General features: G+C 42.4%; 1 protein-coding gene across 7 annotated transcripts in view; it reads right to left on the reverse strand.

The window, feature by feature from the left end:
• Nucleotides 1-1094: 1094 nt before the first annotated feature.
• Nucleotides 1095-16219, reverse strand: part of ubtf (upstream binding transcription factor) — a 37210-nt gene continuing 22085 nt past the window's right edge. For all 7 annotated transcript variants that reach the window (XM_062985045.1, XM_062985042.1, XM_062985041.1 and 4 more), the window contains 9 exons: nt 14917-15072; nt 13822-13968; nt 12035-12145; nt 10395-10483; nt 8393-8582; nt 5867-5914; nt 5701-5766; nt 5483-5602; nt 1095-3814 (listed from right to left, as the gene is read on the reverse strand). In XM_062985045.1, coding sequence (XP_062841115.1) covers nt 3710-3814; nt 5483-5602; nt 5701-5766; nt 5867-5914; nt 8393-8582; nt 10395-10483; nt 12035-12145; nt 13822-13968; nt 14917-15072 — 1032 coding nt within the window. In that variant the 3' untranslated portion in view covers nt 1095-3709. The remainder of the gene's footprint in view (nt 3815-5482; nt 5603-5700; nt 5767-5866; nt 5915-8392; nt 8583-10394; nt 10484-12034; nt 12146-13821; nt 13969-14916; nt 15073-16219) is intronic.

A 16219-nucleotide genomic window follows, 5' to 3' on the forward strand; every position in this document is an offset into this window, starting at 1 on the left:
TTTGTTTGTTAATTAGGATTTTACCATCATGTTTTACACTTTGGTTACATTCATGACAGGAGACGGTAATTACTCAATACACAAGGTACACTATATTGCCAAAAGTATTCACTCAGCCATCCAAATCATTGAATTCGGGTGTTCCAATCACTTCCATGGCCACAGGTGTATAAAACCAAGCACCTAGGCATGCAGACTGCTTCTACACGCATTGGTGAAAGAATGGGTCGCTCTCAGGAGCTCAGTGAATTCCAGCGTGGTACCAGCGTGATAGGATGCCACCTGTGCAACAAGTCCAGTCGTGAAATTTCCTCACTACTAAATATTCCACAGTCGACTGTCATGGTATTATAACAAGTGGAAGCGATTGGGAACGACAGCAACACAGCCACGAAGTGATAAGCCACGTAAAATGACAGAGCGGGGTCAGCGGATGCTGAGGCGCATAGTGCGCAGAGGTCGCCAACTTTCTGCAGAGTCAATCACCACAGACCTCCAAACTTCAGATTAGCTCAAGAACAGAGTGTAGAGAGCTTCATGGAATGGGTTTCCATGGCCGAGCAGCTGCATCCAAGCCTTACATCACCAAGCGCAATGCAAAGCGTCTGATGCAGTGGTGTAAAGCATGCCACTACTGGACTCTAGAGCAGTGGAGACGTGTTCTCTGGAGTGACGAATCACGCTTTTCTGATGGATGAGTCTGGGTTTGGTGGTTGCCAGGAGAACGGTACTTGTCTGACTGCATTGTGCCAAGTGTAAGTTTGGTGAAGGGGGGGATTATGGTGTGGGGTTGTTTCCAGTGAAATGAACTCTTAATGCTTCAGCATACCAGGAGATTTTGGACAATTTCATGCTCCCAAACGTTGTGGGAACAGTTTGGGGATGGCCCCTTCCTGTTCCAACATGACTGCACACCAGTGCACAAAGCAAGCTCCATAAAGAAAGCGAGTTTGGTGTGGAAAAACTTGACTGGCCTAACCTCAACAGTTAATAAAATAATTAGTTAATTAGTTAGTTAATTAAATACTTAAATATCATAGTTCAAGGAAACTTTACAACCCACCCCCCCCCCCAAAAAAAACCACACCAAACAGTTGCTAAAGACAAGTTTATTTGATCAAATGGTATATTCCAGGAATAGAACACCTTTAACTATAGAAAACATCCAAATTTTCCAAATTAGCAGTACAAATTTTTTTTTTGCCATTTCTACAAATAAACAAACAGCAGAGGGATATAAAACTAAAACATATTTAACATATTCATATTTAAAATGATCCCTCCTCAGAGCAATTCGCAGATGAATTTAAACCCCTGGTTACAGCACGAACCACTTGGGAAGTTGAATCAAATGAAAAATCCAAATGAAACCAAGTGTACTTGCTAGAAAACGAAAATGTCCTATTTACATTTACCTTACAACAGCAGTGAACCGGATCCCTCTGCACTGATCTTTTTATGCCTATTGCCGGATCTACACAGGATTGCAGAGGTGCTGTGTCGAGCTCAATCATTAATAACCACTCACGCAAATGCACAGGACGGACTCGACGTTGCATTTCGTTCACTTTAAAGGGCACTGATGCAATATCTCTGCCAAACCTAAAACGTGCTATGGGGCAAAACACGGCGGGACACCAGCGACCAGTGTGGTGGCGGAGACTGAGACGATCCAACAAACTGGCGTTTTAAAATCTCTCTTTTTTTTCGTCTTTTTCTTTTTTTTTTTTAAGCACAGGAAACTAAGGGAGAAAGAGATCCAAAACTGTTCATATATATATACATACACAACAAAGGATATTAAATAAAACATTCCTTTACATTCATGAGCTGGTGTATATCAGAATGTGTCAGTGACCCAAACACGGGGGGATTTTGAGGAATGGAGCGATTGGAACACAGACAGGACAGCCAGCTGCTCGGCCGTTTAGTAAGTGCATATAAGGATTACTAATATTTTTTTAAAAACATTTTCTCCCCTTTCTCCCTCTTTTTATCGCGTCCAATTGCCCGATGGCGTCATGCTTCCTCTCCACCAATGCCGATCCCTGCTCTGATTGAGGAGAACGAAGCGTGGGCAGCATGCCGTATGCATCTAATCACCTACACTTTGACGAGTGCGGTGCAGCTCCGCGTTGTGTACGGAGAGACACACCCTGAGAGCACTCTTTTCTCATCTCTGTGCAGGCGCCATCAATCAGCCAGCAGGGAGAGGCTTAATCCCACCCACGCCCCCTCCGACACGTGGGCAGCATGCCGTATGCATCTTATCACCTACACTTTGACGAGTGCAGTGCAGCTCAGCGTCGTGTACGGAGAGACACACCCCGAGAGCACTCTTTTCTCATCTCCGTGCAGGCGCCATCAATCAGCCAGCAGAGAGAGGCTTAGTCCCACTCACGCCCCTTCCGACACGTGGGCAGCATGCCGTATGCATCTTATCATCTACACTTTTGACGAGTGCAGTGCAGCTCAGCGTCGTGTACGGAGAGACACACCCCGAGAGCACTCTTTCTCATCTCTGTGCAAGCGTCATCAATCAGCCCAGCAGAGAGAAACCCCATCCGGCTTAGTCCCGCCCATCTGAACAACAGGCCAATCGTCGTTCGTGTGGCCGCTCAGCCTTGGACGGCAGGCAGAGCCGAGACTCGATACGATAACGATGTATTCGAGATCCCAGCTCTGGTTCCAGGGTGTGTTTTTACCGCTGCGCCACCTGAGCGGCCGATATTAGGATTATTTGTATACCAGATATAACATCTAAAATAAGCCTACCTTTACAGAGACAATTAAAACAAAGCAAATGGTTTTAAATATGAAATACATAAAAAAGTTGAACACATAACAGATAAGAACAATAAATCATAACTAATAATGTGGAGATTCCACTAGTTTGCATCTAGACCAGGTCATCTTTTTTAAAGCCAAATACTTTGTAAATCAAGCCCAAATTAAAATGAGGAATTTCAGGCTGTCGCACACAAAAGAAAAAAAAAAATTAAAAATTAAAATATTAAAAAAAAATAAACCCAGAACAAACACAAGTCACGGTTGCTTATTAACATGCGATGACATTCAAAACTGCCGCAATGTTCCTGAAGATACCACATCATGAACCGGAAAGCAAAAAAAAAGAAAAAGAAACATCATTAAGGTGTTAAAGGTTGCACAGAGAAATCAGCACGGAAAGGTGATGAAGCCGATAATCAGAATGAAGAGGAGGATAGAGGATGGATTACGATTATTTGGTCCCCTTTACCTCCTCAAGAAACTCATCTAGTCGTTAATTTCTTTGTCTTACGGGTCCATCGCTAATCTAAGAAAAAGCCTGAAAATGGGCCCATCCCATCTATGTCCTTCCAACGACACCTGTAGACAGTGAAAGCGATGGTCGAGCATTACCCCCGATACCCAAAGAGTACGGACTGCGGAAAGAAGCCTTAATCGGTCTGATTGGGTTACAGATTTGGGGGAAAATAAAGGATCCTTAGTCCTCAACAAACTTGACGAGCAAGTTTATTAAGGCAGAGGGGGTGTGACGTAATGCGGAGGAGAATGCGTGCAGAGGTGAGTGAATGTGGTGGCACCATAAGGACAGAGAGCGTCCCCTGGTGGCTGGAGGAGTGCAGTGCAGGCCCAAGGCTTGGCCTTATGGCTCAGTTCACAGGGACTGTGGCAGTCTGTGGGCTCGCTCTGCTCCGACTGCCTCTCACTCGGATTCGGAGTCCGATGAATCCTCTGAGCTGGACGCGCTGCTGCTGCTCTCGGATTTGTTCTCCTTATCCTCCGCTTCTTCGTCGTCCTCGTCTTCGTTCTGAGAAAGGGGACAGGATGGATTTTAGTATCGCTGTTGTAGAACTAAAAAGTGTTTCTATATGGTAAGTGGAGCTGATAAAGTGTAGAAGTGTCGAAACAAAGAGGTGGTTTCAATGGTATGGCTGATCAGTGTATAGTCTGTGCAACTGAGGGTTAAGGGCCTTGCTCAAGGGCCCGTGTAATATGCAATTTGCTATGAAATTCAAAATGTAAAATGTGTGTTTAGCAGTTTAACATCTTTCCATTCATGTGGCATTCAAGTGGCTCATGTTTACTGGTTAATTCGCACTATATGGCGGCCTTAGCAATCCTACGGCAATTCAGTTAGCAATCGATTGATCAAAATGGCCAAGATGTTGAAGTCTAAAATAGCTAAAAACTAGGGATGCATCAATACCATTTTTTCCCAACCGAGTACGAGTACAAGTACATGTATTTTTGTACTTGTCGATACCGATACCAATACCTATTTAGAATACCGTTTTTTTTTTAAACAAAAACACACGTGAGAAGTGACGAGAAGTTTAATGACACCGCGTCCAAAAATGCACGTCAACAAGTAGCGAGTGATCAAAGTGTTTGTGCGCTGATGTGATGAAATCAAGGAGGAAAAATAAATGAATCTGAGTGGATTTGGCAACACGAATAGCATGGATTGTTCTGTAGTGAGTTGGAGGTTAATAAATATGTTTGCAATGTTGGTGTTTTGTTGTTATGTTTTGTAGAGAACGATCAGGTCAGAAATACTGTAAAACGTGTGTGTGCTGATGTATTCTGATATAAACTATATTATCCCCCTGTCCCACCTGTTTACACTCCTCTCCTGCGTTTCCTGTCACACCGTATCCTGCGTTCTCATTGGCTGTTCGACATGTCACTCACTGCCAGTCCCACATCTCAGATCAGATATCTGACGTGCTAGAAAACTCGATCTGTTCGCCGAGCGGTCGGCGAGCCGGTCGGATCGAGCTGTTGGATAGTTCACACTTGGCGATCGAGAGCCGAGTTTTGATCGCCGAGCGAACGCCGAGTTGCTCCCGAGCCGGCAAATCTAGCGCCGACCGGTCGCCGAGCGAAAATCAGGGCAAAAATCGTGTAGTGTGAACGAGGCATAACGCAGCAACGTGCACTAGGTACACGGTATCGGATGTTTAGTATCGGAGCCTCGTTTGCGAGTACGAGTACAAGTTAATGAGCGCGGTATCGGGCAAATACCTGATACCAGTATCGGTACTCATGCATCTCTACTAAAAACACTACTCGGGTAACTGAGTTTGGAAAAGCCCCAACCAATTCTGTGAACGCAGAGGGAGGGGTTTCAAAACACGGACGAGAATTTTTGTCTTTGAAAACCCCGCTGGATGTTCTAGGTTTACATTTAACCTTTAAGGTAGACTGTGCTGTGTATTGTAGCTTCCATTTATTCCATCATATCATTTATGAGTGTTATTTAATGACAGCCGTGAAATGTGGCACCTTTCTGTAAAAATTTAGAAAGGTTCTAAACATAATACAACATTATTGTGGCAAATTTGGCAGGCCAATAAGCTCACGATCAAGTGTCCACATACTTTTGGCCACACAATGTGTACCGTAAAAGTAATATTTAGTATTTACTGGTAATGAGCTGTAACATAAAAAGCAAACGCAACACTAGATATCTCACATCATCGTCGTCCTCATCTGCTTCTTCACTTTCCTCCCCGCTGGATGATTCCTCCTCAGACTCCTTCTCAGCCTCGTCATCGTCGTCGTCATCTTCTTCTTCGTCATCTTCTTCCTCGTCCTGTGCACATGATCAGTGTAGGAAAAGAGAATGCATTAGGAGTCCTGCACCACCCTGAAGCATTGTGCTGAAAGAGCCTGTTAAGTTTGAACACTCACTGAGGTCTTGGCCTTGGCTTTTTGTTTCGCGCTGCTACCGCCTGCTCTACCGGGGTTCTTCCTTTTCTACACAGCCAGGAGACAAAAAGGTACGAATGGTAACTTTGGACCAGTTTTAGTTTTACAACAAACACAACTAAACAATTTAATGATATTTTCGACTTACCAAAGAATTGTATTCCTTATATGTTGCTCTGTCTTGAGATGATAAGCTCTGTAAAGAGTTAAATATTAATGAAATTACCCTTTATATTTACACCGATCAGACATAACATTAAAACCACCTCTTTGTTTCTACACTCACTGTCCATTTTATCAGCTTTACTTACCATATAGAAGCACTTTGTAGTTCTACAATTCTGTTTCTCTGCATGCTTTGTTAGCCCCCTTTCATGCTGTTCTTCAATGGTCAGGACTCTCCCACTACAGAATGGTGGTGGTGTGTTAGTGTGTGATGTGCTGATATAAGTAGATAAGACAGCAATGCTGATGGAGTTTTTAAACACCTCACTGTCACTGCTGGACTGAAAATAGTCCACCAACCAAAAATATCACGCCAACTGTGCACCGTGGGCAGCGTCCTGTGACCACTGATGAAGGTCTAGAAGATGACCAACTCAAACAGCAGCAATAGATGAGCGATCGTCTCTGACTTTACATCTACAAGGTGGACAGACTAGGTAGGAGTGTCTAATAGAGTGGACAGTGAGTGGACACAGTATTTAAAAACTCCGGCAGCGCTGCTGTGTCTGATCCACTCATACCAGCACAACACACACTAACACACCACCACCATGTCAGTGTATGGTAAAAGGAGCTGATAAAATGGACAGTGAGTGTAGAAACAAGGAGGTGGTTTTAATGGTATGGCTGATTGGTGTATGTATGTATGTATATATATATATGTGAGGGGTGTACTCACTTTTATATATATATATATATATATATATATATATATATATATATATATATACAGTATCACAAAAGTGAGTACACCCCTCACATTTCTGCAGATATTTAAGTATATCTTTTCATGGGACAACACTGACAAAATGACACTTTGACACAATGAAAAGTAGTCTGTGTGCAGCTTATATAACAGTGTAAATTTATTCTTCCCTCAAAATTACAATATACAGCCATTAATGTCTAAACCACCGGCAACAAAAGTGAGTACACCCCTTAGTGAAAGTTCCTGAAGTGTCAATATTTTGTGTGGCCACCATTATTTCCCAGAACTGCCTTAACTCTCCTGGGCATGGAGTTTACCAGAGCTTCACAGGTTGCCACTGGAATGCTTTTCCACTCCTCCATGACGACATCACGGAGCTGGCGGATATTCGAGACTTTGCGCTCCTCCACCTTCCGCTTGAGGATGCCCCAAAGATGTTCTATTGGGTTTAGGTCTGGAGACATGCTTGGCCAGTCCATCACCTTTACCCTCAGCCTCTTCAATAAAGCAGTGGTCGTCTTAGAGGTGTGTTTGGGGTCATTATCATGCTGGAACACTGCCCTGCGACCCAGTTTCCGGAGGGAGGGGATCGTGCTCTGCTTCAGTATTTCACAGTACATATTGGAGTTCATGTGTCCCTCAATGAAATATAACTCCCCAACACCTGCTGCACTCATGCAGCCCCAGACCATGGCATTCCCACCACCATGCTTGACTGTAGGCATGACACACTTATCTTTGTACTCCTCACCTGATTGCCGCCACACATGCTTGAGACCATCTGAACCAAACAAATTAATCTTGGTCTCATCAGACCATAGGACATGGTTCCAGTAATCCATGTCCTTTGTTGACATGTCTTCAGCAAACTGTTTGCGGGCTTTCTTGTGTAGAGACTTCAGAAGAGGCTTCCTTCTGGGGTGACAGCCATGCAGACCAATTTGATGTAGTGTGCGGCGTATGGTCTGAGCACTGACAGGCTGACCCCCCACCTTTTCAATCTCTGCAGCAATGCTGACAGCACTCCTGCGCCTATCTTTCAAAGACAGCAGTTGGATGTGACGCTGAGCACGTGCACTCAGCTTCTTTGGACGACCAACGCGAGGTCTGTTCTGAGTGGACCCTGCTCTTTTAAAACGCTGGATGATCTTGGCCACTGTGCTGCAGCTCAGTTTCAGGGTGTTGGCAATCGTCTTGTAGCCTTGGCCATCTTCATGTAGCGCAACAATTCGTCTTTTAAGATCCTCAGAGAGTTCTTTGCCATGAGGTGCCATGTTGGAACTTTCAGTGACCAGTATGAGAGAGTGTGAGAGCTGTACTACTAAATTGAACACCCTGCTCCCTATGCACACCCGAGACCTAGTAACACTAACGAGTCACATGACATTTTGGAGGGAAAATGACAAGCAGTGCTCAATTTGGACATTTAGGGGTGTAGTCTCTTAGGGGTGTACTCACTTTTGTTGCGGGTGGTTTAGACATTAATGGCTGTATATTGAGTTATTTTGAGGGAAGAATAAATTTACACTGTTATATAAGCTGCACACAGACTACTTTTCATTGTGTCAAAGTGTCATTTTGTCAGTGTTGTCCCATGAAAAGATATACTTAAATATCTGCAGAAATGTGAGGGGTGTACTCACTTTTGTGATACACTGTATATATATATATACGTATGTTTTTAGTTTTGGGAGGAAACATGCAGAATAAAAACAGAACCAATAGTGAGTGAGTAAGTACCGCTAGCCACTGTTCGTGCAGCACTTTGTACTGCTTTTGTTTCTCCTCTGCGATCTTCTTGTAGCGATCTTTTTCTTTCTGCGGGAGCCTCTGCCAGCGGCCACCAATCTCGGTCATGCGCTCCTTCATGGGTAGATGGTTTAGCTCCCCACCCGATAGCATTTCCTGGGAGAATTTCTGATAGCCGTTCCTGGGAGGGGTGGCAAAGATCAAAGAGGTGAAGTTGAGAGTGTCTGCATATAGAAAACAGCTGCAAACCAATCTGATCTTGACAATTATCAATCAATGTTTTAATGCAATCTCATAAGAGAAATATTAGCCAGCAGAATTGCAGACATGTTGTACAGCAAGGAGCTTAAAGCAGTCTGTGACTATTGTGACAGAAACCTAATGAGTTCTCTATTAGTCTCCTGACAAGGGGACGATTTACTGATGTGCCATTCAAACTAGGGATGCACCGATCCGATATTAAGATCGGATATCGGTCCCGATATTACCAAAATGAGATAGATCGGGTATCGGATAATTAGTCCCGATCCATGGGGCCGATACGTTCACTTTAATTCGTTTGCATCGCGTGCTAAGCCCATACAGGACGTGCTGCTGATGTATGGCGTAGAACACAAACAGGAACAACAACATGGAGCGAGCCAAAGAGTCAGCTGCATGGAGGTATTTCACGCTTGCTATGCCAACAAAGTCGATGGCAACATTTTATTTTGAATTACTGTTTACACTACATATTTAAAAAATAAGACTAATTACTGTTTGTGTAACTACTTCAGTTTCAACTGATACATTTAATTTATTAAATTATTTATTGCCTTTTTTATTTTGAATCTGAATGCTGTGCCAAGGTCCTGCACAATTGTTTATTATTTTATTGACAAATAAATAGCAGTTCAGTACATTTATATCTGTGTTAATTATATTTTGTTTTGCAAACTTAGTAATGTTTAAGTCAATCCTGATGCCTTAAGTACGGAGCCCCTAAGGTGACATCCCCTAAAAAAAAATAACGCGTGGCCACGACTTAATTAACGCGTTCCCACGCCTTATTAACGCGTGACCACGACTTAGTAAGGAGTGGGAATGAGATCGTGGCCACGACTTAAAAAGGTTGAAACAGTTGAATATTGTTTACTCTGTTTACTTTCTTGACTATCGTGTCAATAAACAGAATGGACGATTAAAGCATTGTACTTGCTTACTTCATATTTATTACATCTACAACAGCAGCGAACATTAACGTGTGTATAAACATTACTATGACAACTCGCATACATCTGTGTGTGCGTCGCTCTAACAGTTCCGTACTGAAACATAAAACCATCACACGTTCCATACATTAACACATGTTGTTAGCCGTAGATTGTTTGTTTTGGAGCCTTGATGTAATATGCAGTCTCCCTCCTGTGTGTAACAAATGAACACACCATATTCAACTGTTTCACCATATTCAACCCTAACATGTGTTAATGTATGGAACGTGTGATGTTTTATGTTTCAGTACGGAACTGTAAGAGCGACGCACACACAGATGTATGCAAGTTGTCATAGTAATTAATACACACGTTAATGTTCGCTACTGTTGTAGATGTAATAAATATAAAAGTAAGCAAGTACAATGCTTTAATCGTCCATTCTGTTTATTGACACGATAGTCAATAAAGTAAACAGAGTAAACAATATTCAACTGTTTCAACCTTTTTAAGTTGTGGTCACGATCTCATTCCCACTCCTTACTAAGTCGTGGCCACGCGTTTTTTTTTTTTTTAGGGGATGTCACCTTAGGGGCTCCGTACTTAAGTCTTTCCCACATGATAAAGTATACGGTTTATTAATTTAACAATGGTATCGGATCGGTATCGGGTACCGACCGATATGCAAAGTATATGTATCGTATCGGTATCGGAACTGAAAAAGTTGGATCGGTGCATCCTTAATTCAAACACAGTTGGTGGAACAGATAAGAAGCATGCACACAACAAGTCAAACTTACGAGGGTGGTTTTTTGGGCTCCCCTTCAAACTTCATCTTCTTCCCTGAGGCAAGCAATGTAGCAGGGGATCGCATCTCACTCAGATCTCTCTGAAAAGTAAAAGAAGGTAAGATAAAAGGCACATCACTTTCAAACTGGAAATATGAGTAGTTAACTTGTGTTAAATATTTTATTGGTTGCAAATCAATATGCTAACCTGTATTCATTTGACTAAATATACCTTCAAAACTGTCATTTATATTCATTTCCAGCAGCACAGTTCTTACACCACACAACCCAACTTCTATTTATTTACACTTACAAGTGCACCTATCAATAACGAAACTATTTGGCCACGCCCTTTCCTTGTGACACAGCAAATCACGTCTGTGTAGACACCCAACTGGCGGCATGGTGACTCGATGGATAGCACTGTTGCTTCACAAGACCGCCCTGGGTTCGATTCCCAGGTGGAGCGGTCCGGGTCCATCCTGTGTGGAGTTTGCATGCTCTCCCTGTGTCTGTGCGGGTTTCCTCCGGGAGCTCCGGTTTCCTCCCACAGTCCAAAGACATGCAAGTGAGATGAACTGGAGATACAAAATTGTCTGTGACTGTGTTTGACATTAAACTTGAACTGATAAATCTTGTGTTACCTGTCCTGTCATGAATGTAACCAAAGCGTGTTTGTTTTTTTTATTAGGATTTTAACGTCATGTTTTACACCTTGGCCACATTCATGACAGAAATGGTAGTTACTCATTACACAAGATTCTTCAGTTCACAAGGTTTGGACTGTGGGAGGAAACCGGAGCTCCTGTAGGAAACACGGACAGGTGGAGAACATGCAAACTCCACACAGAACAGACTCGGACCGCCCCACCTGGTGATTGAACCCAGGACCTTCTTGCTGTGAGGCGACAGTGCTACCCACTTAGCCACCGTGCCGCCCAACCAAAGTGTGTAAAACATGACATTTAAATCCTAATAAATAAAATTAATTAACACCCAACCGGCCAATAGCACTGCTAGGATTCAAACCCATTTCAGCAGCAATATGCTAGTACATTTTTTCTTGAATTTACAAAACACTGTAAACATTACATTTTAATTTAAATGTAATTTAATTTAAATAATTAAAATCTGTTAAATTTTGTATCTGAAACATTTACTGACATTCTGTAAAAATATAGGAAACTTAAATTCACACTTTATGTTTTTGAGTTATTTAACAATTTAAAAATACAGCATTTACACACACACTAGCTATAACAGTTATGTCTAATCACAACCAGCTTTATATTCACCACATGTGCCCTATTTGGAGTTTATCAGTTTTACAGTCCATGTGTTGTACTGTACAATACAGTCAGTAGAATGACCCTCAGAAATAAACCTTAGTCCAGAAAAGTAAGGCTAAATGCAAAACACAACCTGTAAAGACATTATAGCTTTAAACTACTTTAGTAAGGGTAAGGAGTGAAATGTACACATTTATCTTACACCATCTTTATTCTGATGTGATATTCAGGTTTTATGAAAGTTAATCAAATGAAAAAAATGTCCTAGTCTAAAACCCATTTTTATTTTTATAGCGTTTTAACATTACCCAATCATTTAAATAAGTGCCAAGCCCCGGCAAACTCCATCTACGCTTAACCTACCTCGTATCTTTTCTGGTCCTCTGCAGCCTTTTTGATCCACACAATCTTCTCCTTCTTCTCCATTGTGTTCCAGGTGGCTTCCATGGCTTTCTGTGCCTTTGGTCGGTCATTCTGCGAAATTACAATGAAATTTTACAATAAGGCAAGGATGATTGAATACCCTAAACTCCAAACTAATCAAATTACTTTTTTGGTTAATCCAATAATCTTTGTTTGTTATCGGTCATAGCGAGCAGTGAGTAATATCGGCTGGCCGGGTGCCCACACAGACATGATTGGCTTTATCCGAAAGTAGGAGGGCTGAAAGGGTTTCTCTTTACTGCTGCAACTGCAGCCTCGGCTGGCAGGCCAAAGGTGCCTGCACAGAGACGGGGAATAATGGAGATCAGTGTGTGACTACCATATACGACACTGCTTCCACCGAAAGAACCCTGGTTCTTGAACCGGTTCTGTTCAGGTTTCTTCGAACCTTGGTGTTTTGTGGAGAACCGACCCAGTTTCCACCAGTTTTTGGGAACCAAGCCTGCGTCATCAACAGTGGGCGTTACACAGCGAAAGCAAAAAGTTGTAACATGATGGCGGAGCGTTTAGATTATGTGCGGCTGAACATATGTTCATTTTATGTAAAAAGCATCGCTTATCTGTTTGTGATCAGAAGACGTAGACGTGTTTGTTGCAGTTGTTGTTTTCTTTAGTTCATTGACGTGAGTAGCGTTTTGCGCTTCGCTTTCACCGCGACCCTCAGCGTAAATAGCCGATTTGCTGAGCGCTCGGCTTGAGCGATAAAACACCACTAAAGTTCCACGACACGAACATCCATGTGTGGAACAACCATCAAATCCACTCTAAAAGCTCCACATGTATCTGTGTTTAGCTGGATTTACTTCATGTGTGGTGTTTATGCAGCTCGGGGTTCTAAATCTGCAAAAAGCTTCACCTAATAAAGCATAACGTGACTGAATGTACTAAAAGTATGACACAGAAACACTCAATTTATCTTCGTTATTACTGGTTATAAGTGCTCTGTGCTGCCCAAATTCATCGGTCATTGTTTTAGTAAAACAAGCCACGTTAAGCGTTTATACTGTCCGGGTCACTTTTACCACGTTGTATCACACAGTTCATAGCTTTGAAAATATCAGCGGCACACTGGCTCAAATTTTAATCGGGTGACTTTAAAAGATGAAAGTGGTTTAAATTTTATATCATGTTATAATGTCTCATGTGAAAACGTCCACTCCGAACCTCTACACTGACACGCCCACAGATGATGTCACGGTTCTTGCTGAAAAACTATGTGTTCTGTGGTCCCAAATTAGAATGCAAGTTCGCTGTCTGGAACCTCTTTTTTTCGGTGGAAACACGTGGAACCGGTTCAAACACAAGTTCGGGAACCGGAACCGAACCGGAACCGCGTCGGTGGAAAAGGGGTATGTTTGGTCTTTGGTTGGTGAAAAGTAAAGGTTGGCTACTACATACAAAGGGAGAGTGTGAGTGACAGGGTAGGGGTCTGCAGCAGTGAAGGAGATACAGCTGGGTAATTAGAAATGACTAGATTAAGATTTAAAGTGAAAAATGCATAAATAAGAAAAAACCTAAACAACAGAAACTAGTTTTGTTAATATACTATTATTACATATTAACGTATATTAATAAACTAATAAATAATATATAATATAGCATTAATATATTTAAATATATTATTACTATTGCATATTAACTAATATTAACATTCCAGTGGATTGAAGTCATATCATTGTGTAACTCTTAGTATCCATTCGCCCTACCTTAAATCTGGCCAAGTAATCCCCAATAACACTGTGTTGCCAAATTTCCTGTGCAGTCTTGGGTGGGTCTGGCAGCTTGGTTTGCTCTTCTTTGCTTCGTTTCTCTGACTCTGCTTTCAGCACAGCCTCCAGATTCTTGTATTTTTCCTGAAATATAGTAAAGATTTTGGCTTTGAGCAAAATATCATATATGCTTTGTATACTTTTAGGAATATTTAACTAAATATCACAGGACAAGGGACAGTGGCAGCCTAGTGGGTAGAGCTGTGGGTAACCAACTAGAAGAACTATTGTGGGTTTGGATCCTGGCTCTGTCATGCAGCCACTGTTGGGCCCTTGAGCAAGGGCGTTAACCCTATTGGCTCCAGAGGCGCCATACAACGGCTGCCCCTGTGCTCTGTCCATATGCAAATAAAGAATTTTATTGTACTGTACACGTTAATACTTGACAAATGTAGGCATTCTATCAGTCCTACATTATCCTTATGTTAGTGATGGCGCTCGAGTGGATCAGCGGTCTTATAGGCTAGCTCACGACTGCTGAGATCCAGGTTCAGCTCTCAGGTTTTGTGGCCTGCACAAGGACCAGACCGTCACCCCATTTATCACCTACAGGTAATAATGGAATTTTGATTTCGAACCATGCCTTCACGTCCAACATCAGCATCTACCTTCACAAATGCTCTTCTGACTGAATAAGTAACAATTCCTACAGACACTGGCCAGAATGTCTTTTCCAGACCAAAAGCTTTTTCAGAAGCATGAAAACAAAACAGAATGCCTTTATTTGTCATAATTACATATACAGGTGTACAGTACAACGAAATTCTCTTTTTGTGCATCATAGTTTAAAAGCTGTAGTCAGAGCGCAGGGTCAGCAGGGAGGGTTAAGGGTCTTACTACTAGACCTTAACAGACCCTACTAGACCTTACTAGACCTGAACATACCCTACTAGACCTTAACAGAACCTACTAGACCTTACTAGACCTGAACAGACCCTACTAGACCTGAACAGACCCTACTAGACCTTAACAGACCCTACTAGACCTTAACACACTGGATAAATGCAGATGCACGTTCTAAAATGATGCTACCTTCTTCTTATCAGTAAGGTCATTCCACATGCGGGCCAGGAGTCTAGTGAGCTCGTTGTCAGACAAGTCAGGCCTCTCTTGCTGAAGCTTCGGCCTCTTCTCCTCAGAAAAGATGAACATGGCTGAGATTGGCCTCTTGGGCTTCAATGGACTAGTCTGCAAACGTAAAAAGGTAGAAGCCATAAATGCTACAAAGCGTTTAACTAAAGAAAACGATGAACTTTATCTTTATGTACACATATGGTCTGGAACCTACAGACTTAAGCAGATAGCTTTACTCTTGAGGGGGTGTCTTTTTTACATGTGATATATGATTTTACATTTCTTCACTAAATAAAACAATGATTTATTAGCTGCGTTTGGTTTTCTTTGTGTTGTTACCCATGTCTTATATTACATTCTATGTGACAATGTTTGTTTGTTAGTTAGGATTTTAACATTATGTTTTAAACACTTTGGTTATATTTATGACAGGAACGGTAGTTACTCATTACACAAGGTTCATTAGTTCACAAGGTTATATCAAACACAGTCATGGACAATTTTGTAATCTCCAATTCACCTCACTTGCATGTTTTTGGACTGTGGAAGGAAACTGGAGCACCCGGAGGAAACCCACATGGACACGGGGAGAACATGCAAACTCCACACAGAAAGGACCCGGACCACCCCACCTGGGGATCAAACCCAGGACCTTCTTGCTGTGAGGCGACTGTGCTACCCACTTAGCCACCGTGCCGCCCATGTGACGATGTAAAACCATATAGTGTAACAAAAACAAAAAAACAAACAAAAAATTTAAACCAAAGCCCAGGTGGAGCAGCGTGATAATCTGCTAGCACACCAGCGCTGAGATCCTGAGCTTCCAAATTCGAATCTCGGCTTTGCTACTGGTCGGCTAGGCGCCCTCTATTGGCAAGTGCCTGTAGAAGACAAAATTTGGTGGAGGGTTGTTGGGGTTATCAAAGCTGTTGGAAGACCTTGGTTGCCCAGGGTGCCTGTACAGATATGGAGGAGCACAGAGATCGGGGCGTGGCTCTCCGTGCGCGAAGCCAACCGCATGCGCAAATCCGCTGAAGTATGGGAGAATAAGAAAGGATTGGTGGACTCCGCACAGATCGGAGGGAGTGTGTGTGAGGCAAATATACACCCTCCTTGGGCGCCAGTGGGGTCCCAAAATGTAGACTGGCTATGCTAAATTGGAAATAAGGAGGGGGACAAATACTACTTTACTGCACTTTATGCTTCCGGATAGGGCTGGGAGATATTGCAACAAAAAAAAATCTCGATTATTTTCAAATTT

This window comes from Trichomycterus rosablanca, chromosome 22, assembly GCF_030014385.1.
Source record: "Trichomycterus rosablanca isolate fTriRos1 chromosome 22, fTriRos1.hap1, whole genome shotgun sequence".
Taxonomy (NCBI): Eukaryota; Metazoa; Chordata; class Actinopteri; order Siluriformes; family Trichomycteridae; genus Trichomycterus; species Trichomycterus rosablanca.